At 44.9% G+C, this 26,482-nt stretch overlaps 1 protein-coding gene across 4 annotated transcripts in view; it reads left to right on the forward strand.

Annotated features, from left to right (window-relative positions):
* Window positions 1-17,242, forward strand: part of IRF2 (interferon regulatory factor 2) — a 43,701-nt gene extending 26,459 nt beyond the window's left edge. For 3 of the 4 annotated variants that reach the window (XM_054064639.1, XM_054064638.1, XM_054064641.1), the window contains 5 exons: window positions 2,065-2,111; window positions 6,226-6,337; window positions 9,367-9,531; window positions 14,490-14,536; window positions 15,998-17,241. In XM_054064639.1, coding sequence (XP_053920614.1) covers window positions 2,065-2,111; window positions 6,226-6,337; window positions 9,367-9,531; window positions 14,490-14,536; window positions 15,998-16,309 — 683 coding nt within the window. In that variant the 3' untranslated portion in view covers window positions 16,310-17,241. Of the gene's footprint in view, window positions 1-2,064; window positions 2,112-6,225; window positions 6,338-9,366; window positions 9,532-14,489; window positions 14,537-15,997 lie in introns of all 4 variants that reach the window. The other variant, XM_054064640.1, reaches the window with a different exon arrangement.
* Window positions 17,243-26,482: the final 9,240 nt, after the last annotated feature.

Below are 26,482 nucleotides of genomic sequence, written 5' to 3' on the forward strand. Positions count from 1 at the left end.
TGTTTTCAGATCCTAGTCCCAGATGCTTATTTAAGTTCTGGGAGTGCAAGTAGCTACTGCCAAATGGCCAGTTTGATACAGGACAGTGATACAGCATAAACAGCTGAAGACTTGCAGGGTGATGAACACCCCTAACTTGAATCAGGAAAAAATGTTTCCCAGAGGAGACATTAATGAGAGCGTTGAGTTAAAGCACAGGTTCAGGAAGTTGACAATACCAAGGAGGAAAGCATTTATACATTTTTCTGTGACACGACTTCAAAAATCACCCATCCCCTTGAGGTGTCTTCATGACTGAAGGCAGCGTAAGTTCTTATCTCTTTATTCCTTACCTCTCACAAGAGAACTGTTTCTCCTTCCATCAAAGATGTTTAGAGGGATGTTACAAATTAATGCATTTGATTGAGTAGGACTCATTCAGTATATGGTGGCAAATACCTTGCTATCTTTTTTCAAGCAAGAGTAGAAATAAACTGGTGCACTGTTGATCTGAGGGGAAGCACTTTCTGCTCAGAACATTAAACTGTGAAACCACTTCAGTGGTTAACGTAGGTACACTAGGCCATTAAAAAACAGACCCCACAGCATGATAGTGGTGAAGTGGGAAGTTGTGCTTAAATTCTCAAATTCAGGGATTTGGTGTCCCACATGGGAGGAGAGGACCTAGCTACCAGGTCAATCTCATAAGTATTTGGTTTCTTATGGAGTAGAAACATGACTTCCTTGTGGCTTTGTTACTGGTTTGTGGAGTAGAATGATGGCTTCCTTAGTCCTCTGGTATCTTCTGGTGTCTAGGATTTTTGGACAAAAAAATAATTTGCTGTCCAAATGTACAGTGTTCCTCTAAAATTCAATTCAGTTTAGCTGTAACTCTATTTGCTCTTTTCTTACATTGAGAAGTAAAAGGCACATCTTCTGTTTAAGGTTAGCAGGATTGGAAATAGCAAACTGACATTTTTGAGACAGAGTCAAACTATGAAAGAGGGCTCAATCTTCAAAAAGTAGAACATTTGCTTTGAAACTGTTACCGATCTCTCACCTGGGGTGTGTTTTGTACCTTCTGGTGTATTTTCCTGAACCATAACCTGTCCCACTGTGGTAGATCCCTCTCGTAGCTGTAAGGACTAGAAAGGTTCATAGTGAAAGCTGAGATTCTGGAGATGGGGGCTATAGCAGGAGAGGATTCTGCAGCAAGTCCAGTTGCTATAAAACTCTGACATATTTTGAGCTCTGTATGTATTCTTACATGCCCTTTCTATGTGGCACGTGGCTAAATTTATGAGTGAGAATTTGGTTGCAAACGTTTCTGATTCTCAGTGCCGTCTTGTAGTAGAGATGGGAGAAATTCCTGGGACACATCTGTGCAAACAGTGGGGTAGATCTGAGCTTGCACCAGCAAGTCTGAGCTTCCACATCATGGTCTCGTCAGGTCAGAGCAGGGACAGTAACACTGCCGTCTGCCAAGGCACACAAGATTTTGTGAGGGTCATATGCTGTGTGATTTCTGGATTTTGAAGTCTTGCATGATTGCATAAAACACGTTTGCATTCATTTTAATATATATTTCCCCCCTCGACAGGTTGCAGTTATTTACAAAAATATTTGTGGGCGTTTATTGTGACCTCTTTTCACATGTTAAATCAACTAACAGTCTCCCTATTCCTGTAGCTGCAGTGTGTCACAAATGTGATGAGACATGTATTTTGATTTTTTTTTTTCCTTTAAGGATAATTTTCTCCCCCTTTTTTTTTCAACAGGCCTGTTGCTAGTTTTTCACTCTTCCATATTTTTCACCTTCATTTTTTGACTGCAGTTGCTTTCCTCAGTCCCATTGTGGTTCTTTTTTTGTACCACTTTAAAAAACAAAGCCAAAGCATCAAAGGTGAATTTTTGACTGCCCAGGCCCTAAGGCGTTTTAAAATTAAGCAAAATGTGTTCTTCCTTTCCTTGGAGGTGCTGCCATTTTAAGACACATTTGGGGCTTATTTCTTAGTGAGTACAGAATGTATGGAGGATAACTTAGCACACGCAGTACTTTAAGAAGTCTTCCTTCTGTTGTTGCAGGAAAAAAAACGAAGTCTGAGAAGGATGACAAATTCAAACAAATTAAGGTAAGGAGTGGCTGCTTAATAGTGCAAGAGCTTGTGAAAACAATCTGTTGCAAATTTTTTTAATAGCCCCAGTAGTGTGTTGTGGTGGATATTTGCAAATCACTCGTGCTTGTGGTTTGGTTAAGTAGCTACAGTTACATTGGATGTTTGGGGTTTTTTGAAAAACGTGAAGGCTGTTAGAGCTGTGACTGACGTCATCAGTTGACACAGCCCTTGTGTTGCAATGCCTGGAGGTTGGAAAACTGGCAGCCTCAGCAATATGTTTGCCATTTGTTTGTCTGTGTAAGTAGAAATACAGTAATTGTGGAAGGAATGCTTCTGAACAATGCAGCTACCTTTTGGAGCAATTAATTTCTGTGTGTAAGGCACTGGAAATTCATTTTCATTTAGGCGAGCGGGAGAAGTTTTGTCAGAGCTGCACATTCTACTCATGATCTGTAAGTCAGAAGATCTTAGTTGTAAAGCTCATTAGTTGCTGCCTGAGATTTCTGCTTATTCAGAGCGTGGGCTCTGCTTTCCCTACAAAGCATGGTGTTTCCTAGCTTTCACAGTTCTGCTGAGCGCCAGTTTAAGGTGATAAGGATTACATACCAGCAGAGTTTGGTCTGTCTATGATTTTTTTCAAAAAGCAGATTGCAATGGTTTCAGGCTTCCAGCCTTTACTAAAGTCGATGTCCTTGGGTCACTAATAGCAGCCGTGTCTGCAGCACAAGGGCAGCTTGAGCCCCTGCTGCCCACTTGTGAAAGGCTGTGCCATCCACATCTGGATGCAGATTCTGCACCTGCTGGCCTGGACATGCTCTTGGCCGGGTGAATCCAGAGGCCTAGGAAAACTCTGTTGAAGTTGGGTTTGGAAGACACACGCTCTCCTGACAGTTGTGACGTGTAATACTGTGATTTTTTAAATTGACTTAAAAGAACCACCTTTTAACTATCATACCTGGATCATGCAGCCGTGTGTGCTTGTTATAACACAACTTTGATGGTAGCCTGTGTTCTGAGGGAGCCAGTGAACATCTTTGGTCAGAGCAGAGCAGCACGTGGTGCCTGCCAAAGCTGACAGCAGCACTTTGCCATTCCCCTCCTTCATAATCTTTCTTGTATTCAAAATATTAAATGTCTGAAAAGCTGCAGAGACACTTGAAGAGTCTCGTCCTCTCCTTTAAGATTAATCTCACAAGTAGTCATTGCTGAGGGAGTCCCAGTGATGTCTGAGCGATTAGTACATACAGCTTTAGGCCTCGGAGTCGGTGCCCTGTGCCGCACAGAAGCGTTAGACCAGACAATGCAGGAGCAGTGAGCTGAACTGGTTGTGCCTCCAGCATGTACATCTACCTGTGATACCTACTATAAGCATATGGCTCAGCAGCCACCAGCTATGGTAGCGCCGCTTAGCTTACAGGCTTATAGCTGGGGCCAGGTAGTATTCCTGTCTGTTCCACTGTATTTTGACAAATGTGTGCACGAGCTGGCCTCCAGGTATGCCTTGCTTTTAAAACAGATGCTTTCTGTGTTCAGCTACTGTTCAACTGACTATTGAATGTTGAAAGCAATAATAGTGGAGAAGACTGAAGGCAATAATAGTGAAGAGTGGTGGATGAATTAATGCAAATACACATTTCAAACTATTGAAAGCTCCTTATAATTGCTTTGCTTGGTCATGTGAATTCCTGAGATCGGAGTTGCGTGTTTTGCATTGAATACCTCGCAGTTACCCTGAAAACCTCTCTGTAGTGGATGTGGGTGGGAGTCTGCTCCACAATCTGCTTAGTAACTGCAATGGGATGATATCACCAGAGGGAAAAGCTAAGGAACCTAGTGCAGATCATAGAATCATGGAGTAGTAGAATGGTTTGGGTTGGAAGAGACCTTGAAGATTGTCCAGTTCCAACCCCCAGTGCCATGGGCAGGAACACCTCCCACCAGACCAGGTTGCTCAACCACCCAACCTGGCCTTGAACACTTCCAGGGATGGAGCATCCACAAATTTCAGGAATAACCTGTTCCAGTGCCTTACAACCCTTATTGTGAAGAATTTCTTCCTAACGCCTAGTCTAAATCAGCAAAGAGACTTCAGCATAGTAAGGGTCTTGCATCGAGCTCCCACCTTTGGCCACTGCCAGACCCTGTGGTCACCCACAGCAATTGCTGATGGGGATGATGAGCCCTGCCAGGTCCAGCTCATTGTGAACAGGGTGCTCAGAGCACTTCCTGTCTTTTCACTGTAGATGTGAGAGCTGCACAGTAGGCAAGGGAGGTGTGAGCAGGTCTCCCACCTCACAGATAGATCTCTGACCGATGAGCTTTCGGACAAACAGAGTCTCTCCATTAATACATGAATTCATAGCGGTGAGAGGAGGATGTGAGTGTCTGTATAGCCCAAATAAAAATAGACTCTTTCCTTTGAATCAAAAGTGAAGGGCTGAACTGTCTGCTTGAGGGTTAATTTCTACCTTATCCTTTATGTATCATTTTAACTACTCAGACAGTTCCCCATTGAGACATTTCTTAAAATCTAAATGACGCCTCTCCCCATGTATTTAGCTTGGCCTTCCAACAGACATCTGGATGCTGAAAATTTAGGTGATTTAACATCATCTGTGCCAGTGTCCAAGTTGCTTCATCAAACAGATAGCATTATCCAAAGTCTAGGATGTTTATTTGTTTCTACAGCTTGAAAGTAGCTACTACTAAATAAATGCCCCTGTAAGCAAGCCTCAGTAAAGCTCAGCAAGGTGCTGCATATGCGGAGGTTCCATGAGGCCTGCTGTGTTTGCTGGAAAATTGAACAGTATCAGAGGCTTCAGTGTGCAGCCCTAACCCGTCTTTGCAGTCAGTGATTCTCAGTGGATCAATAGCGGCTAATTTTATCTTTTCCAGCTCTCCAGTTCTTTGACCTGTGGGTTGACACAACGAGTGCAGCTCATCAAAGACCTAGTTGCCATTAATCCTGACTTGGCACTCTTCTGCTGTGCAGAGGCACCTTGGAGCAGGGTGCATGTTTGCGTTACGGCCTTGCTTCATGGCTGGGAAGGTGTGGACTTGTGTCAAAGTGTCAGCTCTTTTTGAGTTACACCATGTGGCACCCAGGAAAGGCCTGCCACGCTATCTCCAGGGTTTTGTTCCCTTGATAAGTTCATACGGTTAGCACTGTGAAGGATTGGCATCACAAGTCTTAAGGCTCACCTTTGCCCTGCCCTTGCTGAAATCTGAAGTGCTTTAAAGCAGTGAAAATGGGCATGGCATCAGATCCATGCAGCTCTGCACCTCTCTGCAGGTGTCTCTGGGTCAGGAGTGAGGCAGAACTTCCCTTGCACAGCAGACAACACCAGCCCAAAGTAAGAGCATAAGACTTTAGACTTTGTAACTGATAATCAATACCAGAGAAGAGGGTGGACCTGTCAATAATACTTAAAATATGTGAATAGCTTTTAAAAGAAATCCTGAGTTTATGGAATTAAACTTCTCAGTGTCTATTCCGATGGGAGTTTTTTAGATTCCCGCTCAAGTGTGCCAGACCTACAGAGATGAATCTTGTGGAAAGCTCAGCCTATGTAGAACAGGTGGTGTTTTCCCAACACTGTTGCCCTGTGGTAATGTTTATGATATGATGTAAAAAGCTGTGTTCAGTGTAAACACTGGTTTGCTTTCAGGCTTGCTGTAGAGAAAAATTAAGGCTAGAATTTAGTAATTGCTGTATAGAAGCTAAGGCTTGCTTTCAGAAAGCAGTAAGAGATAGAGCATGTTTGGAAGGGAAGGGGGATGAATATTAAGTAGAGTACTGTTTTAAAGTAATATTTCTTCCTTGTTTGTTCCAAGTGTTATTCTCTTGTAGTAAGTAGCACACTGATTTCTTGTTCTCTGAAGTTTCACTCTAAATCTGAAAATTAAAAATAGCTTTTATTTCAAAGCAGAAGATTTGGAAATGGAGGAAACTCTGGCTTCTTCTCAGAGAGCCAACATGTTCATTCTAAGATCGGGTCTAGCAGAGAGCAGGGGGTATGTGGCAGGCAGAAGTGATATGATTTATTAACATCTGAGGACAAAGAGGTGAACTGAGTCCAAGCTCTTAAAATAAATCAAACCTGACCCAACTCTGCTGTTTTCATTCTAGCAAGAACCAGTTGAATCGTCTTTTGGGATTAATGGGCTAAATGATGTCACTTCTGACTATTTCCTGTCCTCCAGTATAAAAAACGAAGTTGACAGTACGGTGAACTTTGTAGGTAAGTACTCCTATGCTTTTCTTATGTTAAGCATATAGGTGACTTCAAAAACCCTTTGGCTCTGCCAAACTCAGCTTTCCATCAGCATTTTGCACCATGGTTATAGTTGGTCGACACATTTTTTGCTAGCCCAAGCCACATGTTGTCATGGTTGCCAGCTAGCCCCACTGCCAGGCAGAGATGGTGAGTGACAGTGTGGTGGTTCTTCTAAGACCAAAGCATTTGTGAACATTCTCAGGTGGCTTTTCCTGACAGGAGCTTAATCCACACAGTAATCCTCAGCTATGAGGAGGCTGTAGCCACTGTCACGTGGGAGTTTAATAGCAGGTGGATGGTGGTTTCCCATTGCTGAAGGCAGAGGTTTGTATAGGGTACCATTTTATTCAGGAGTTTTAACTTGCAGGTGAAATGGAGGAACTCGCTTCTTTTTACTGGCACCTCAGTAGCAGAGTTATTTCTTAACATCACTGAGTTCACAACAAGGATTGATGAAGGCTGCATTTAGAAACTGGTACATTAGGAATTAGCTGTCATCTCAGCGTGTGAATAATTGGTTCTCAGTAGAATAATTTGGCTTATTTTTGACAGCTCTTTTTTGTATGAAGTTGTTACTGCAGCTAGGGCTTCTAGAATTGTGACCCATATACCACTTCCACTTTTATATATGTCAAAAAACTGTTTGAAAAAGATGTTAGTCTTCTGTTTGGAGAGATAGTAGGAATTACATGCCATGGCTATTGTTGATGCCCATATCTTAGGTCACAAGTCTTTGCATAATCATTCCCTTCAAGTAGTTCTGTGGCTGAGGAGTTTGTGAGTAGTTTTCCTTCTTTTATGGCAGTTCCTTTAATCAGCTAGTGCTTTGTCAGAGTGTTAGAACATGATTGTTGCTCCTACTATTACAGAGGGTTTTATAACTTAGGAATAGCACTGTAGTTCTGTTAGAGCGTCCTGTTTACTGACTGACTCAAACAAATCTGAAGCACGCCAAGGCCAATATGCAATCCCAGGCATGAAGCTTCATACACTTTTGCTTTGCGTTACAGCCTTAAAGTCAAAGATCAATTAACAGCAGTCATTGGAACTACCTAGTGTTCCCCAAAATCCACTAATATCAGAGAGTAATTTTGCTGCAGACATCTCAGTTTTCTACAGTGCAGTGTATCCTGAACTCCTGTTTGATATTATGATGAAATTAATGCATGTTGCACCTTAAAAAGTCTCAGGTCAAAGGTCTGTCGTGGAGCCAAGCAAGAGATTCAGAAGAACAGGACTGAATTTGCACCTTTAAGGGCTTTTATTTTAATCTGGACTCAAAGAATCCATTTTCAGCAGTAGGACAGCAAGGCTTGGGTGGGTGACTGTCATCTAGTGTTGTTTAATTAATGGTTTGTGAAGTGTGCTGCTTATCCAGACTGGAGAGAGAATTCCTTATTTAGGACTTCAAGCAGGATTTTAAAGTAAACAGGGTAAAAGGGTGAAATAGATCTGTCCTGCCAAGAGGAGGGAAGACAGCTGGAGGGAAGAAAGACAAACAGCACCTGCAGTGTTTTTGACATACGTGCAGCTCATTAGAAAGTGGTGGCATATTGCCTAAGTGAGCAGTAATTTTTTTTGCCGTGCAAGTTATCTCTTAGGATGGGTAAGAATTCATCGGGTATTGAGGAGAACGATAAAACAGTGCAGATGGCCTGCTCGTACCCTAACATGGCTGCGCAATATTGACTTCTCCCAGATAAAAATTAACTCTATGTGTGTGTGCTCTTGCCCGTGACGCTTCAGTCAGTAAAAAACAGGATGTTACAGAAAAGTTGGAAATAATGCAGGAGTAATGTGGAAATTAAATATGTGGAACAAAATTGTAGTAATGGTAATGATTCAACTTCTGAAAAATAGACTATCCACTATTTATATAATTTTCTTTATGCTGGAATTGTGTCAAAATACACATCCAGATTTGGGAGACTTTCCAGTGGTTACCTGGCACTTCACAAAGAATGATATACAGCTTTTAGCTGGATCCATGCTGGATTACTGCAGTTGTCATGTGTTCATACTGCTGAGATCGATAGGGGAGTTGTATAAGACAGAGGGAATTGTCTCAAGCAGCTCCAGAGAAGTGAAATTCTGGCTTTCACTGTAATTTTGCTTTGCTCAATAACTGCTCGGTACCTCAATTTATTCCCATTTCAAAAGGATGTTGTGTGGCTCAATTAATATGTGCAGAGCATTTCGGGACACTTGCAAAGGATCGATGGCGCCTTCGCTTTGGAAAAATAAATAATATTCTTTTGGTATTATATATCATGTGCCTGGGGGAATAGGAAAACCCTGTGTTAATAACTAACTAGACTGTAGCTTTCTGCCACAGATTGTGGGGATTACAGACTATAGGTACGACTGTGGTTTTCTACATACCTTCATTGGTATTTCAAGGATCAGTGAAAGTAAGCACCCAATTGGAGGGGAAATTTTCTACAGATTCATGTCATGTATAAATTAGTGTCGCACGATGATTTACATGATCACATGGCCAGTTTTTTGCCTGCCAGTTCTGGTCTTCTGGTGCATAATTTACAAGAGAGCATCCAAAGGCCATGAAGTGTTGGCAGGTTGCTAGGTGAGGATGCTTTCCCAGATTAGGAGAGATTGCTGTGGTACATACGTCCTGATGAAAATACGTTTCTGGATGGAGGAGGAGTGTGGCTGTTGTCTTCCTCGGGAAACCCTCAGGACAGCTGGTATGTCAGGGAGGGCTCAAAGACATTATGTGTGAGAGCCAGGGAAGAGTTAGGCATTTTCAGTCCTCACAGGTGGGAAAAAAATATCTTTGAACCTGGTGGAAACTAAATAATTCACATGGGTTTCCTTAGAAGACCCATTGAAAGCAAGCGGTGGCCGTGGAAGAAAGTGCTGAAAGGGTTTGAAAGATTCCCTCAGATACCAAGCAGGCTCCAAGGACAGGCTCTTGGAGAACCAGCAGGGTTCAAGTGTTACGAGTAATCAATTTTTTTATTTCTAACCCCAAGTTGTAGGGCAGCCACACTTTGATGGCAACAGCGAGGAGCAGGTGATAGTTGCCAACCCTCCTGATGTTTGCCAGGTAGTAGAGGTGACAACAGAGAGCGACGAACAGCCCCTCAGCATGAGCCAGCTGTACCCCCTACAGATCTCCCCTGTCTCATCCTATGCAGGTAAGCATGCTGGTATTTCTTTGCACACTTTTTTGGGCAATGTTTGGAAGACACTGGGGGAAAATGGGCTCTTCCAGGGTAGCTGGCAAAGATCCAGAAATGTCTATTCAGCTGCCTTCTGCATTTTTAATGACACTGAAAAACTCAGTCCTCTGTTCATTTCACCTTGGGAAACAACTTGGCAGATCTGAGGCTGGAAATGTAAGCTGCAGATTTTAGCTTGTGACTAATGGAAAAAGAACGTTTTTAGATGTAATGCAGAGACGTCTTTTAATCTTTTATTAGAGGGGCATTTTCAGTGGTACAAATGATATGCTGCAAATATAGTGTGTCCCCCTTGTCCCCTGACTTACTAAAGATTAAAGGTCATCTCTGCTGTGTATTTCTTTTGGTGCCTAGCACAGTGGTCACAGGGTGCTATGGGCTGCACTATGGTATATAATGCAGATGTGGAGCTGAGGGCCCTGGGGGTGTGGAGCTGTCTTGTTTTGGATAGCCTGCAGCCTACAACAGCCGTGTAGCAGCTGATAACAAGTGGTTCAGGGAGCAGCATAGCTGTGGATGTCTGCCTCCCATCTGGATTCTCTGATAACTAAAAAGGGGTGAGATAACAAGCTTCCCTCCACCTCCCTGAGTCGGGGTGCTAATGGTTTCTCTTTCTTGTCTGGCCTCTTATTTTCATAAAACTGGTAGGAAGTTAAGAGTCTTTGTCACTCATCTATCCCTTATCCAAGTCTGACAGTATGTTCAGAGTTTTTAGAGGAGAACAGAGATAAATGCTCACATGGGCACACTGTATAGAGTTCCTGCATACATATAAGTGTTATTTCTATAGGAAGCAGGGCAAAGCCACATTTGAAAGTAGAAAAAGTTTCAGATCCAACCTGTCCTTTTGTTCTTAAAAATGTTGGTAAACTTGAAAGCCTTAAGGGTGCTGTGGTTAGAAAAACAAATGCCCTCTTTTTAGGCAAACTGGTATGACTTTTCCCCATGCAGTGTATTATTTTACACATGGCTTTGCCTTGTTAGGCTGAAATTACTTCCAGGCACATCTCTATAAAATATGTATTTAGTAATTTTTATCTTTGGGTCTGGGTGAATATGATGTTCTTTTGAATAGCCTCCAATGTTAGTCTGATATATGTGGATAAACGATTATGCTTCCCAGTGTGTTTAGTCTGTAATGGCCAAAGCATTTAGAAGGGCTTTGCAAAGCATAAGGCAGGGGAATGAGTGGGCTTAACTTATTATCAGCTGGGAGATGGGGCCTTTAAAACATTTATCCTCTTTCCAAATGCTTCTTGCAAAACTTTTCCACTCTGTGAGAACACAACAGTGATGCTTTCTTTTAACGTCAGCTACAGGGTCTAAGTTCTTGGAAATGCAAACAGAAGTCACTGTCTTGGTCCAGAAGTTATGGTGGTTATTTGGGCTGGGACAATAGAGAAGGGTGGTCTGGTGTCAGAACAACCACGCTGACACGAGCGAGTCATGAGCTACCTCCCCAACATCAATGCAACAAGCCTGCATAATGAAAAGAGGCATGGCTGAAGTACTTCTTATACTAGGACCTGATAGCCCATAACCCAGATAACACAGAGATGATTCCACACCACTGACATACTTCTGAGTGCGTCTCAAGGCAGCTCTTGAGGATCCTGGTTACTCTAGCCTAGAGGCCAGCAAGAAGTGGAGTACTGCAAGGGTCTGTCCTGGGAGAAGTCCTACATAATATATCAACTAGCAGAAGAGGTGTTGGAGTTTACTCTAGAGGAGTTTACAGATGACACCAAATAAGGGACGGCGGTCAATACCCTTGAGGGCAGGGCAACCATCTAAAGAGACTTGGAAAGACTGCAGGAATGGGTCAGCAGAAACGTTAGGAAATTCAGCAAGGACAGATGCCAAGTCCTGTGCCTAGGAAGGAAGAGCTCTTTGCAGTGATAGAGGCTGGGGCTGATGGAATGGGGAACAACTCTGCAGAAAGGTGGGTGGGCATTGGGCTGAACATGAGACAGCAGAGCACCCTGGCCACAGAGAAGGCCACCAGCCTTCAGGAATATGGCCAGCAGATCTAGGGAAGTGGTTATCCTCTAGTTACACTTCATCTGGAATATCTGGTCCGGTTTTGAGCCACCCACTCCAAGAAAGATAGAAACACGTGGGAGCAAGTGCAGGAAGGGGCTGCCAGGATCATCGGGGCTGGAGCACTTTCTCTGTGAGGAGATGATGAAGGATTGGGGCCTGTTCAGCCTGGAAAAGAGATGGTTTTGAGGACCTTATAGCAGCTTAACCTTACCTGCAGGGATGTTACTGAGAAGCGGAGGCAGGCTTTTCATAGCAGTATGTGGTGGGAGGGTGAGAAACAGCAGGCATAAATTGAAACAGGAGAACTTGGTCCAACTGGATGTAAGAAAAGAATGTCACCTTTTTCGCCACAAGGAGAATCAGGCAGTGGAGCAGAATGCCTAAAAGGTTGTGCTGCCTCCATCCATGAAGGTTTTCAAGACCTGACTGGGTAAGGCCCCAAGCAACCTGATACAGTCCTGTAGCTGGCCCTGCTTTGAGCAAGATGTTGCGCTGTAGACCTCCTGAAGTCCCTTCCAGCCCGGATTGTTCTCTGAAATCCTTTTTGTAAAGCATGCATTGGCCCTTGAGTCGGGAGTGAGGATAGGGGACTGTGGTTTGTTAGAGCCCTGAAACTTGCAGGAGGCTCTTGTGACTATTTCTGGCATTGTCTTGCTCCATACAAACTCGTACAGGCGAACCATTGGAGCCCGGACACTGCTCATGGGTTTGCTGGGTAGAGTTACCTGCTCTGTCAGGTGTTACTGCTGAATGGCAGAGAAAATAATGACCGTAAAAGCTATGCGGGAACAGTTAGTTTAGGTCTTCTGAAACAACAACAAGAAGTAGCCTGAGGTGTCAGTTGTCCTACATAAATCTTTTTTATTTCAAAAACACCTCTAATTCCTTTCTGAGGTTACTCAGGCAAATGATATGAGTGGCCTGTATGAGTTTTCTCATATTTCTACTGGCGTCTGTGAAATCCATTTGTTTTAGTACTGAGGCTGTTGTCAACCTCTTCTTATGTTTGACACTGATTCAAATAACCTTCTTGATTGAAATAACCTCTCTAACTTTCCATACCCGAATGGCTAGCTTCCCTGGCTTTGCTAACTATAGTGCCATCTCTTGCTCAGCATTTTGTTATGTATAAACACCAAGCATGGATTCCTTTTCAGCTGCATCACTCTTTTTTTGTTGCCACATGTTTCTTCACGTCAAGGAATATCTGTTTCTTGTCTCTGTGTGCATTCCTCCTATTGATTCTATCTCTGGAGTAATTTCTCCTTTGCAGAGATTAATTTCTGCCTCTTCTCCCCCTACAATGCTTAATTAACACATTGGCACATCTCTCTTTACCTGGTCTAGTGAATGAGAAGCCTTGCAGAGTGTTAACTTCACAGCCTTTGCAGTTAGACTTAACATTTCAGACTGCTCCTGTGCTTACTGTGTGCTATGGCAGCAACTCTGGTGTAGGGAAGGTGCTGGCTTTGCAAGTAGTAGTCTGGAATAGTTGAGCTACCTGCTTTCTTGCTTTAGAAGGGCTTTTGGGTGCAGTTTAGCTCCTGCTGTCTCACAGAGCAAATCAGACCATGGGTTTATACCCCTCTGCCTAAATCTAATGCGTAGCCTTGAGAGAAAGGCAGGGTGCTGCCAGTGTCTCTGGATACGTGCAGTGGCACGATCCATGAGACACAGTCCATGCACCCTTAGCTCTCATGTTATGTCCAGTGCAGAGCACAAGGTTGCTCTCTGAGAAGGCAGAATCATGGTTTATGGTCGCAGGGGTGCAGGGGCTGCGCAAAGAATCTGCACGGGCTAAAAGGAGGAGAGAGTGGACATTGGGACTTGAGAGCCCCCTTGCCTGCTACAGTAACTCATCATATTGTTCTTTCAACTTTGTAATTTCTGAGCTCCTGTTGGCTCAGGAGTTGATGAGCTCTATCCACTCAGCCCTTGTGGGAGAGTTGGAGAAAGGCTTCTTCCTAATGCTGTTGATAGCCTGATAGATGCCTAGTGTTATCCTCCCGGGAAACAGGAAGGCACAGGTTGGTCATGAAAATGATAGTTTGTGCCCCATTGTGGATGTCGCTGAGGCACATAGCACTCTGAACCAGCCCATGGGCCAGGAGCCTGACCTTCACATGCTGGGAAACCTGGATTCAGACATGTAGGCTTGAAAACATGGTCAAAATTCCTGAGTTTCAGGCTTTTCTGCAAGCAAGGGTTCCAGCTGCAGGGAGGATGGCTGTCGTGCTGGAGCTGCACCCCTGTGTTTACACTCTGTTTGAAGTGATGAGAGTGAGGGAGGCTGTGTGTAGTGGGGAGAGATGATGTGGCTGGAGACAGTAGCATTTCTACATGTTTGAGTAGTGGATGAGGGATGGATGGCAAAAGCGAAACCAGAGAAAAGTAAAACAACAGTAATAAAGCACCAGAAGTGACAACAAGTCCTTGAGGCAGCAGGCTGAGATAACAGTTCATGAAACAAAAACACACTTATCTCCGCTGGGGTGGAGTTGTTGCTGGTTTTGCAGGGAGATAAAAATAAGGATTTGGACAGAACTTAGCTCTTTGCCAAGAGAGAGTGAAGCAGAGGGGGCTTTCCTTGCTTGCTGGAGGCTCTTCCTTCTGCCCAGAAAGCATAAATCTACTTCTTCCCTCTACGTTGCTTTGTTTTCCAGTGTATAGCCGTGCTAACCGTGATAGCCATGTAGCCCTTGGATCGCTATTGCTGAGGCAGATGATCCTTGCTTCGCCATTGTTTTCCAGTTGTTTGACTTGACCCTGTTTGCTTCCACTTGTTGGAAGTTGATCAAGCCTCTTGAGCTGGATTTTGCTACAGTGGATGGAGTAGTATGTTTCATTTTTGTTTCTGTTTTGTTTGACAGAAAGTGAAACGACTGACAGCGTTCCAAGTGATGAAGAAAATGCAGAGGTAAACGTTTTCTGGATTTTTTAGCACTTTAGAGCAAGGTCTCAAGAACAATGCCCTGAGATATTCTTTCCCCTTCTATGTTTGCAACTCTGTTTACCAGTGGAGTATTCATTTTTATAATAGCTGGGGGAGAAAAGCAAACCAGGAAGGTTCAAGGGAGTCAAACATTTGGATGATTGTGTGGCGGAGTCAGTATCTCTACAGGTTCTTTGTTCCTCATCCAGTCCTCAAGGAGATGAATTTGCATGAGAAAATACTCTAAAGAGCTGTCAACAATCCCAGCTAGTTTGTTAATATGGAGCAAACCAGTGGACTTAAATGAATATAAGTGTGTATTTGTGTGTGTGCACCGTGCATTGACATTGGTGGGTAGCGAGTATTGTGTCTTGGTTGAAAGCATGTCTGCTTTGTTTTCCTTAAATGGAACCTGAACTCATACTGTTGGATGAAATGCTTACATGTATGATAGAAATGCAACTTGAATGTTTGATATATGTGAGGCAAGAAGCTTTCCTAAGTAGTCAGTTGAGTATTGCTGGGTGAAAGGAGCCCATAGAGAAAATACCCCACTGCATGAACATTTCCTGAGCTGCACCTATGCAAACCAGCACTCGTCTTTTCTTTTGGGGCTGCTGTTAGGTGACAAGACCTACGTGTCTCCATGAGTACTTAGAGGCTGGGGGAAGCTCACTGAAGGTACTCAGATGCTGTGTACTCCAGCTATGTTTTTGCAGAAGACCTGTTGCAAACCTCTCTCCTGCTGTGCATCCTGTAAGCCCTCTGAATCCTCCTTGGAGAAGTGCAGGTTCTACAGCTGTGTAATGGCACGGCCGACCCTCTTGGGCTTGTCTCTTGTGCCTTGGTTAGGGTGGAGCTCGTATGTAGACCATCAATAATGACTCCTCAAACCTCCTTTGGCAGAGCATGCCATTGCAGCGTGTGTGATAGGGGAAGGACTGGATGCTCATCTTTCCTTGTTGAACCTCCTCCCTGTGACAGGGGACACACCATCAATTAACAGTGGTTTTCCTGGCAGCCTCGCCTATATTCACAGTTTAGGTGGTGCTGTTTGAGAGGTCTTGGGTGTATGTGCCTGCCTGTTGGCAGGAGGGTACTCTCTCTGGTAACAGAGGAGATGCTTCCATTTGGAACTCTGAGTTTTTGGTCATCCACATCTATTTTTGTCTCAGGCACACTGGGAATAAGGCCTTTATTTTCCATTAGAAGATTGGGCAAAGCCTCTTGAGTGCCACCAAGATTTAGGCATATAACTTCAGAAATGGAGAAGTGGCTAACAGCAAAGACATTAAAAGCCGTCAGATAGAGGCTCAAGCTTTTAGAGATGGGGTAATTCCTGTGCAGTTTGTGGATGTTTCTCTCTATGTCTTGTTACTCGGAGCACTTAAAATCACAGTTCGCTCATGTAGTTTTTCCTTCTTTTTCTCCTCCTTTTTTTTGTAGGGACGACTTCATTGGCAGAAGAGAAACATCGAAGGCAAACAGTATCTCAGCAATCTGGGAATGAGGAACACTTCTCACATGCTTCCCAGCATGGCAACTTTTGTAGCCAACAAGCCTGACCTCCAAGTCACCATCAAAGAAGAAAGCTGCCCACTGCCTTACAACAGCTCCTGGCCCCCTTTCCCAGACATCCCTCTGCCACAAGTAATGTCCACAGCCTCCACGAGCAGCAGCCGGCCAGACCGCGAGACACGGGCCAGCGTCATCAAGAAAACGTCAGACATCACCCAGTCGAGAGTCAAGAGCTGCTAAGCCTTTGACAGTGTGGGTTTTTAGCTTTGTTTTGCTTGGTTTTCTATTTTACATTTCTCTAGAAGAGGTTCATCCCTTGACGCACATGAGACAAATCTAAGGTAAAGCCTTGGCAATACAAAACATTGCTGTGTCCAACTCCACTGCCGGAGTGTTTTTAACTCAGGACTCCAGCCATCAGTATGTACACCTGAACCCAGGCGGATTTCCAAGGTTGCTACATAGGAAAATAACCCAAGAACTTTGGCCCACTTACAGGTTCCAGTATTTCATAAGAGGACCAACCGACCACAAGGGAAGTGGTGCTGCTGCGCTTCTTGCTGTCAAGGCTGTGATGGAACTGAAAGCCTCGGAATGGAAGAGAAAATGTGAACTAGCTGGAATATTTTTAAATAAAGAAAAATCTATTGTGAATATTGTACATAGTGCAGTACTAGCAACATTGCAGTCTGCTTCTGCACCTTATTAAGAAAGCACTTACAAAAGGCCTTTTATTACCTTGCTCTACTTAATGGCACATTGAAGGTCCCTCCCCACCTGTATTCTTTCCCAAGGCTATTCTTGCTAAAGTGTCTTTAAAGAATAGAGGAAAGGAAGTTAAAACTTCCGATGTGGATTTCATACATTTTAAGACTGCTTTTCTCATGTTTGTTTCTAATCTGCTATGCTTGAATGCCGCGTGGTACAATAGCAAAAAAAAAAGAAACCTATTACAGAGATATTATGCAAATTCCCAGATTTAAAAAAAAGAAGAAAAATACTCTTAATTCTAACCAGAGCAAGCTTTTTTATTTTTTATACAGGGGAATATTTTATTCAAAATAAAATTCTAAAGTGAATATAATTTTTTTTAATCTTTTCTACAGCAAATTTATAATTTTCAGATTCAGTCCTTGGTTATCAGCAGTTATTACATCCTTGTGGCACATTTTTTTTTTTTTTTTAATTTTGTAAAGGTGAAATAGCTTTTATGAGCTCATGTAGCAATCAGATTATCCTGTGGATTGATAATAAATATGGTATATAGTTAAATTTTTAATAATCCTCTTGTTTGTCTCTCTTTTTTAATCTTTCAGAAACCCCAGATGGCATGGCTTTGGTAGGTGAATGTGGCCTCTTGGAGTGAGCAGTTAGCATGAGCTGCCTTTATAATTTCAGGAGTACCCACCTAACAGGGTGGGAAGTATTGTGCTTTTGAGACAGCTCAAGGCAGAAAGAGGAACTAGAGCTTAAAGATGGCATACTCATATTTGGCCTCGTGCAAGGATTGGGCGTTGAGTCACCTCTTCTGCTGATATTCCATAGTCTGGCTTTGAGCAAGTTACCTCATGGAAGGGATCTTGTGAAAGTCCATCCCCCACCCAACATAGGTTTTGCTGTGCTTGCCCTGTTCTTGGTAGATCTCTGTTTAGCTTACTTGCAGTTTCCTTATCTGTAAAAATCCCTTTTTGCAGTGTTTCAAGCAATAACTCCTTATTAGTGGAACAAATCAGAAGTCAAACAAACATTCCCCAAGGCTACCGCATGATGGCCAGTTCTCATTCCTCTGGGTCTTTGAGAGAAGCTGCAGAGCATCTAATTAAGAGTCCACAGTGGCTTACAAGGTTGCGTGGTGATGGTGGATGACAAGCCACAGCATTGACGGTGAAGTGCTGTACGCTTTGGGCTGTCACTGCCATGGGCAGAAGATGAGAGCACTTTCCCACTTAAGTTTTTCAAGCTGTTGAAAGTTGAATGGATTGATTCAGGTACGTAAAATATTTGGACACAGACTGTCCTTCGAGTGTGATTATCATTTTGACACCAGCCTGACAGATGGCTGAGCTGAGTGCCTTGTATATTGGGTTGATGAGCAGGAATGTGCACAAATATGTCTGTATCACAGGGAAATGTGCTAACTGGCTATTCCAAAGGGAGAACAGTTAGTAGGATTTTGCTGTGTTCTTAACTTCATCCCACATTTCCAAATTTTGCCACAAGTCCATGTGAAACTTGAAGTTTTGTCTTGCCAGCCCACTGCTTGGTGACCTGGGAAGACAAGGTTAGAGGTTTGGTTACGGTTGAGAGGAAGAGGGAGCCCAGAGAAGTATTTGAAGTGAAGCTGAATACTCGTAATGGTTAAAAATCATAATACGTAAACTTTCTCCTTTCATTTGGTTGTACGTTTATCCTTCCAGTGGCCCTCTGGGTCCAGAGGCCACAAGGTTTCATCTTCCTCAAGGAGCTTGTGGCTATGTGTGCTTGTGTGTGTGTGAGGGTGTTACAGTGAGTCTCCAGCATCTCAAGTCCTTTGCCAGCAGGGTTAAGAGGCTCATAACACATTTCTTTTTCTTGGTTTTGGGGCTTACCTGGGATTGTTTTTGTATTTTCTTAACACAGTTGCTTTAGGTTTTTGGAAGTTTAACTAAACTTCCCAGCTGAAGTTCGGAAGTCACTCTGTAGCATCTCCTAGCCTCTTTTAACATGACAGGCTCTTTTTTTTGTTTGGGAGGGACCTCACAGAGTCACAGAAGAGCCAGGACTGGAAGGGTCCCTAGGGCACTCTAACCTTCCGCTGAAATCAGAACCTTAGATGAGGTTATCCAGGGCCCTGTCAAACAAAGTCTTGAATATTTCCAGCAAGGAGATTCTAAGCTTCATGAATTCTTTTCCAGCCTGCCTTCTTGTGGCACGTGCCCTGGCCTGCAGCTGGCCCTGAGGGTAGGGATATGGTTGAGGCTGGAAGATGCAGGTGGAGACTGGCTGGAAAGGGACTATCTGGGGAGACTAGGGCTGGGAAAAGAGTCATCTCCTGGTGTGTTTTTATTGTGGGGAAGGAAGAATTTGGTTAGGTAGAAGGGAAAGCCCAGAGCTGCAGTTGTGCTGGGGCTGGGAGGGGGCTGCTAAACTCAATGGAGGGTTGATGCTGGAGTCCTCTTGGGAAGGTTTGTTTTTAGAAAGGAAGGGCTGCAGCGCTGGGGAGAAGACTATACCTAGGCCGAGGGTCAGAGGTGAGAGAAAGAGAAAGCCCAGTTGTGTGGGGCTGGAAAGCGTCATGCAATGTAAACTGAGTGCTGGCACTCATCCTTTCCTTGGAGAAGTAATTAGTCTGTGGATGGAGCGAGACTCTTGCCTCTGGCTCAGCCTGGGTTTAGCAGTAAGAGTTAAGGCTGAGAGCAAGCCCAGAGGCAGGGTTGTATGAGGGCTGGAAAGCGTCTTCCAAAGTAAACAGAACTGACTTGAGGCTTTTGCTGTCTGGAAAGCAGCGCTGCTGTTTGCTCTGCAACAGCCTGCTTTCTCCTCACGGTTCAGATAGATGGTGTTAAATGTTGGCACATCTCCACAGGCCTCCAGGAAGGTGGCTGTGTCCTGTATGTTCTGTACTGTGAGAGGCAATGAGTTTTCCTCGTTTGTAGCAGTGGTTTCAGCTCCCTGTCCCTCTGCATGGCATTGAGGAGGCATCTCTGAGGCCTTGTACCTCCCTGCAAAGACCCTTTTTGTGTCTGACCTTCTTGCACAAGTGGTCCTTGACCTCAGTCCTGCATGTTCATCTGAGAGAGGGAACGCATTTGCCCTTTATGGCAAAACATTTTAGCTTTCTCAGTTCCTGAGGCTTACTCAGGTGCCTACGCAGAGCCTGGCCTCTAACAGGGTTGATAAAGAAGAGTGAGGACTGAGCTGCTTTTTCTGTGTGTCCCATGCGACTTTGGGTGAGAGCTTGCCTTCAGCAAGTCGTGCTGGTCACTGAGGAAAGCAGCCAATTGCTCAAGTGCTTCATGAGTTCTAGGAATATATATGTTTGTCTGCAAAGCAAACTTGTCACTTGCCAGGAGAAGGATATGCTATTCTCAGCTTCAGTCATCTGAAAATGAGGAGTAGTCCATGGGGAAAGGCAGGCACCTCCAATGGAACCCATGCATTAACTTTTATGTAGCTAAAGCAAGTTACAAAGTCACATATCACCTCTGGTCATTCTGCCTGAGAGCGGGCACCAGCGTGCTGATGGCCAGGTAACTTGTCTCACTCCCCAGCAGGTCCTGCGGGGAGGGCAGCTGAGCTGCAAAACCGCTAACCCCCACCCTGTTCCAGTAGCTGAGCAATGGGCGAGACACACACCTATGTCTGCATACTTTGTAAATTCTCCTCTTCCCAGGGTTTATATGTTTGAAGCTCTTCCAAGAGGTATCCAAGCACAGGAGTTACGGTATCCATAACACCGTTCCATCAAAGAGAATATCCACTGTGCAAAGGCAGTGACATCTCTCCAGCTTGCTCAGACCAAACACAGCTGGCCAGCTGTGAGGTGTAAATACAAATGAGGATTTCTTCAGGCTGGGGCATCAGACGTTTATTCTGAAATGCAATGTATGACTATGCTTGTTATCTACGCTTTCAAAACTATGTAAAGTCACAAAAAAATCCAACTAGCCTTTAGTAGTGAAACTGCCAATTCAGTTCTGAAACACTGGAAAGCAAATTCCTGCCTATTAGCACTACAAGTAATACCAAATTAGTCTTGTCATGTGATGTTGTGATGTTGGCAGCAGGTGAGCCTGTGGAAGTCTCCCGGAGTGGAAGCCAGGAGGTTGGTAAGGGCCAGGCTCTCCCTGTGCAGCAGGGGTTGCCCGTGCTCTGACAGCTCGAGCAGTCCCCTTTGGGCAGCTCAGCTAGCAAAGAGGTGTGATACCAAGGTCTCTGACGAAGTCTAATTCCCTTGAAAAGGCTGTCCCCGTGGCTCAGGTAGAACAAAAGTCTGGGGAGCAGCAGAATGGGAGAAGATCAATTTGCCTAGGATCTAGGCTGTGTTCAGAGGTATTCCCTGGGATATGAGAGAGAGCTGCAATTCTGTTGGTTAGGGCATGCATAACCTCCCTCTCTCCTACCTATTGCCTGGTCTCCTTATGAACTTTATAGTGAAGGATTAACCTATATAGCATCCTCTACCTCCAGGAGGACTTAGTGAGACCTGTTTCTTCTAGCCAGGCACCCGTTTTCTCAGACTTGTAGGAGCTTCTAATCTGTAGGATGTGTCCTCTTATTTCAGAGCTGATTGACAGTAACTGCAGAGTCATAGAGCGGTTTGGGTCAGGAGGGACTTCTGGAGGTCACCTGGCCCAACCGCTGCTCCAAAAGTTCAAAGATTGGTTGCTCAGAGCCTTATTCAGTCAAATTTCAAGAATCCCCATGGATGGAAACTCTGCTGCCGCTCTGGCCCCCTGCTCAGTGGTTTCACTATGCCAAGAGCATCGGGGAACACAGACTGATACAGTTCAGCATGGTGACACATGTCTTAGATCCTTGGGAAATCAGGGGTTTCGTCTGTGGAGTTGAAGGCTCCCCAGGGTATAAGCTGGGGACCTGGCTGCAGGAGATACTGCAGCTGGGAAGAGATGTGCTTTGAAGTCTGAGCAAAAGGAAGAGTGGTGGTATTTAGCAAAAAGGAAATTATAGAATATGGGCCCCTCCTGTATTTGCAGATTTTACCACAAAGGGAATCACCCTCCTTTCACTATGGGTGCCTTTGCCCTGCGCTGTTGTTGACATCCATCACCTTGGCTTGTGTTTCTTGCATTTTTCAAAATCAACTGGAGTCTGCCTACCCTCACTCAGAGAAGGCACTAAAGTATATATCTTTCTGTAGCACCTGAGAAAAAAAATGTCAAGTACAGGGTCTTGGGGTTTAAAAGATGCAAGTCTGACACGTCCTATGAGGGTAATTTTACATGCTAGTCTTGTCCCATTCCAAACATGAGTTTACTGAGTAGATGGTGCCTCGAGTTAGATGGTATTTCCAGGGGAATATATACCCATGTGTAGGAGATGAATTTACAGACAAAGCAGTTGAGGGAAGCTGGGTTAGATCTGTTTGGAGGGGATCTGTTCTCATGCCCAGCCATGTCCGCTTTTTTTGCAAGAAAGTTAAGAAATGAAGGTAAACTATTTTGGGGTGGTGGGTTGGAAGGGGCTAAGGGAGGTGCTGGAGGACTCCTGTGAAGGCAGGTTCATCCTTTCTGTAACTCAGCTGAAATAATGGAAAAAAATAAGGAGGAACGTGCAAAAAAATAAATAATGGCCCAAAACGTAAATTTATTTAGGTGTGTTTATTAGTCACATAATGTTATAAGCCAGGTGCCTACTGATGTCTGGAACTGCCACTCCTGACATCCTCGGGGACTCCAGCAAGATACTTACATACAAAGGTAATTCAAATCCCATTCAAAATCATGACAGGTGAGTCTGCTCAAAATTCCCCAGGACTGAGCCCTTATTTTTTTCTCCCCATTGTGTAGAGATGCCCTTGGTTCCTGGTTGAGTGTAAACACCTGGCCATCCCGTTCTTTCCTTTCCTTGTATGCATGTGCTCCCTTGGTGGGATCAGCATCAGGGCAGGCAGTGAGGCTTAGTTTATATCCTGACATACTGTGCCTTTGTTGGAAGTAACTGGGAGGCAGTAGTTGTATATAACCTGCACACCTTTGCCACAGGACCACAAAATAGTCACTCTGTGCTTGGATAAATAGGAGAAAGAAGCGTCTGTATGAAGCATGAAAACTGCCCTTTGGGTTTCCTCGGGGTTGCTTGGAGTCACCGAATTCGCTGCAGGGCTTCAACCTAGGCCAGCAGAAACCAGCTTCACCTTTAAATCATTTCCCTCTTGCTCAAGATGTGTCTCTTTCTCTTTTCTTTATCTCCCAGCCTGTTTGTAGCTGGTGCTTCCCCCAGAGATGAAGAGCCGGTGCTGCAATACACCCCTTGCTCCAGCTTCTCCTTCCCTCTTGCTGGGTTGGCTTGGCCAGGGGAGCCGGGGGGTGGCCAGGGGAGCCGGGGGGTGGCCAGGGGAGCCGGGAGGTGGCCGCGGCATAGGGCTGTGCTGCGGTACCTGTGGAAGAGCATGGATGTGGGCCAGGACCCCTGCCTGCATCCTCAGATGCCCAGGGGTGCTCCCTGCCCCTGTGCCTCTTGCAGCACCATCCTGACCCTTAACACGGGCAGCCGGCTGGAGTAGCCTCGCCTTAGTTGTTTCAGCTGCCTGCCTGTTGTTTACTTTTGCTGGTTGGATTTCATGAGGAGAGGCCAGTGCTTGGGACTTGCTGCCACACCTGCAGGTGTTTCATGAGGAGAGGCTGCGCTGCCCACCAATGCCATGACAGAGGAATCTGCCCACTGACCTTTCAAATGAGTGCTTGGATGAGGGTTTCTTCCTCTTGGGTAAGAGCTGCAGGTGCAGGATTTTTCTGTCAACAATAATGAAAACAGTGGTGAAGAGGAAGGAAACCACGGAGGCCAACAGCCACTGCTGCTACAGACAGTGCTTTGTCTGAGACCCTGGGCTTTCTGATGGGGTGAAGGTTGTTGCAGTAAGGCTTGGGATGCATGAAATTCAGCTACTGGATGTTACAGCTCCTTGAGGGAGCTTTTGTCTCTTGTGTGGCAGCTCTAAATAAATCGGCAAAGGCAGAGAAAGCTCTACCCAAGCTCAGTGTGTTATTTTCTGATGAGTAACTGATGATAGGTAGCTCCTTTGGCCAGTTCTGCTCTCCATTACATGCCTGTAGACTGAATAATTCAACAGCAGCTAAAAGGTGTCCTGTTGAGCTGCCTTCAGCTGCAGCTTCAAGCCCTGTCCCGCCTCCTCAATGAAGTTGTGTTCAGAGCTAATTTTGAATTGGCTTCAGGACGTGTAACATCAGTGGAAGTGGCGCCTTGTTTAATACAGGCTGATATTGGGATGGTGGAGGAGATTTAGAGTTACTAGTTTTATTTTCATTTTGTAAGGACTACCGCTTCCAGACTCTAGTGCAGCAGCTCCTCTCTAGAGGATACCCGATAGTCTGCCTTCATTGCCCTCTGCTCATTTCAGGTGCACTTTCTCAGCTGAAAGGCATAACTTCATCCTGCCCTTTAAACTTAGTACCTCCGCATATGTTTTTCCAGACTGTTTCTTAGGAGAAGGTGAACTTTTAAGACATTCAGACCCAGATGGCAGGCTGGGGATTTGCTGGGGTGCTGTGTTATTAACCTCCTCACCGTTTCTGCCCTGAAACATGGGGGAGCAGCAGGAAACCAGGCGGGTGCTGAGGACATTCGCTGTAGCACTTGCTTTTTGCATGTACCCATTTAAAGATGTTATCTCTCATAACATTGCCAAGTTTCAGGTTTTGGTAGTATTTTTACTTTCAGGCAAATTTGGGTGGGTTTTGTTGGTTTTTTTTTTTTTCTTTTTTTCATAAGAACTAAAAAAAAATTTGCCACCTGACCCACCGTAACATTTTAAAGCCATTTTTTGTTCCTGTTGCATGTGACAAGGCACAGATCTGTTGGGTGCAGCAGCCCAGACACATTTCTGAATGCAGATCTCTTACAGGCAAGAAAATATGGACACGTAGATAAGGGTGCAGATTTGTTTCTGGTGCAAGACCCCAAGAACTAATGGATGTTAAAAGCTGTTTAATGCCTGTGGTGGTGGGTTCAGTCTCAGTGCCTGGGGCAGGCTGTGCCGACCTCTTTGCCCAACGCAGGCAGGAGTGACACCCAAGCTCACAGGAGGTAGTGTTCATGTTCAGCTGCCCATGCTCACACGGCTGCTGCAAGTGCTGGCCCCAGCTCCTCCCGTGTTCGTTTTTGATTTCAATTTCAGTTCCCCTCCTTGCTTGCTTTCTTTGGCCAGGTTTTAACCGTTTTACGTGTGCACAGTGTGAATGCAGCAGCTGGAGCCTGCTTCATACCTCTTTTGGTCTGGTCCTCCTCTATCCCCCCTCCTTGGTCACCCTCTCCTGCCTGCTCCCCCATCAGTTTGCATGGCCCCATCAACTCCCCTCCACTCCACTCCAGCTTCCAATTTTCTCCAGTTAGTAAAAAAAGAGGAGTTGTATGGCTTGGTGCTTTTCCCTTCTCATAAATAGCCTTCAGCAGCACTCTGGGCTTCCATAGGGAAAACATGGGTGCCATCCTGTACCTGGGGCAGGGACCAGCATTACTCAGGGTGCTACCCAAGCCTTTTCCCTCCAGCAGGCAGCCACACGATGGAAAACGATGAACTAATTCACATGAATCATATAAAATGCAGCACAGAGCAGCCGCGAGTCAGCAGTGTGAGGCTTTCCCGTGCCCCAAAGCACTGCCTCACTCCTCCCAGCTTACTGTGAGGGGCACAGCTTGGGTGACTCTGGAGGTGATACACTTGCACCCACACAGCCCCTTTGCCTTCACACGATGCTGCACCTGCCCACAGGGTGTTGTGATACCCCACTCTGCACAGCGACATCACTGCTGGCGCAAGGGAGGAGCTCTCTGCAGACAATACTAATCAAGACGCCTTTCCCTAAAAGCTGTTTCCCTGAAGGTTTACGCAGCTCTGGCACATGCAGCGTGACTCAGCCTTGTATTTGCACTTTTTACAGCTTCCTTTTGCATTTGGAATACTCTTCTGGAGAACATGAGATCATTCTCATTTTGCTGGAAAGCCTTACAGTGCCACAGCATGACGCATTTTGGGAGATTGTTGGTATGTCTCCAACGGCTGCTGTTTGGAGACATGAGTTCCCTGGTACTGCAGAGAGACTTTATGAATATTTTTTGCTTTGTTGGTCGAAGAAAATTTACAGGGAAAATGTAAACATTGAGAATAAGCAAGGCTGATACACGACGTCTTTGTGAGCATTTCAAAACGCCGATTTAAAATGAACCAAATGCCAATGCAAACTTCCTGCAAGAACTCCAAAAGACCGGTTTAGGTTCAGTTACCCAGAAATGCACAACCTGGCCCCAGGCCTGGCCCCCTCTGCTATCCTAGCAGGCTGCTGGGCACCTGCACACCCCACAGCAGGCAGAGCTTATCTTCCTCTGGGATCCCAACTTGTTCCTGCCACAGCTGGAGAGCAGCAGCACGGTGCTCCCTGCAGAGTAACGTGTAAAAGTGAGCCGGGTCATTCATGACACTGTAATAGCAAGTCTTCCTTTGTGTGGCCACTTCTGCTGAAGTTATCCTCACCAGAACCTGTTCATTTTATGGTTTTACAGTTTCAGGTTCCAGATGGGATGGAAGAGAAATTATGCCAGGGCAGCTTGACAGATAGCAAAGAATTACATATACCGCAAGTCCACAGTAATTCATAGAAATCTGGTTAACTGGGTAGTATATGTTATCATTTTGCTTAAATCTCTTAAGTTTCCATCTGAATCAGGTCTTTACAT

This window comes from Cuculus canorus, chromosome 4 (assembly GCF_017976375.1).
Source record: "Cuculus canorus isolate bCucCan1 chromosome 4, bCucCan1.pri, whole genome shotgun sequence".
NCBI lineage: Eukaryota > Metazoa > Chordata > Aves > Cuculiformes > Cuculidae > Cuculus > Cuculus canorus.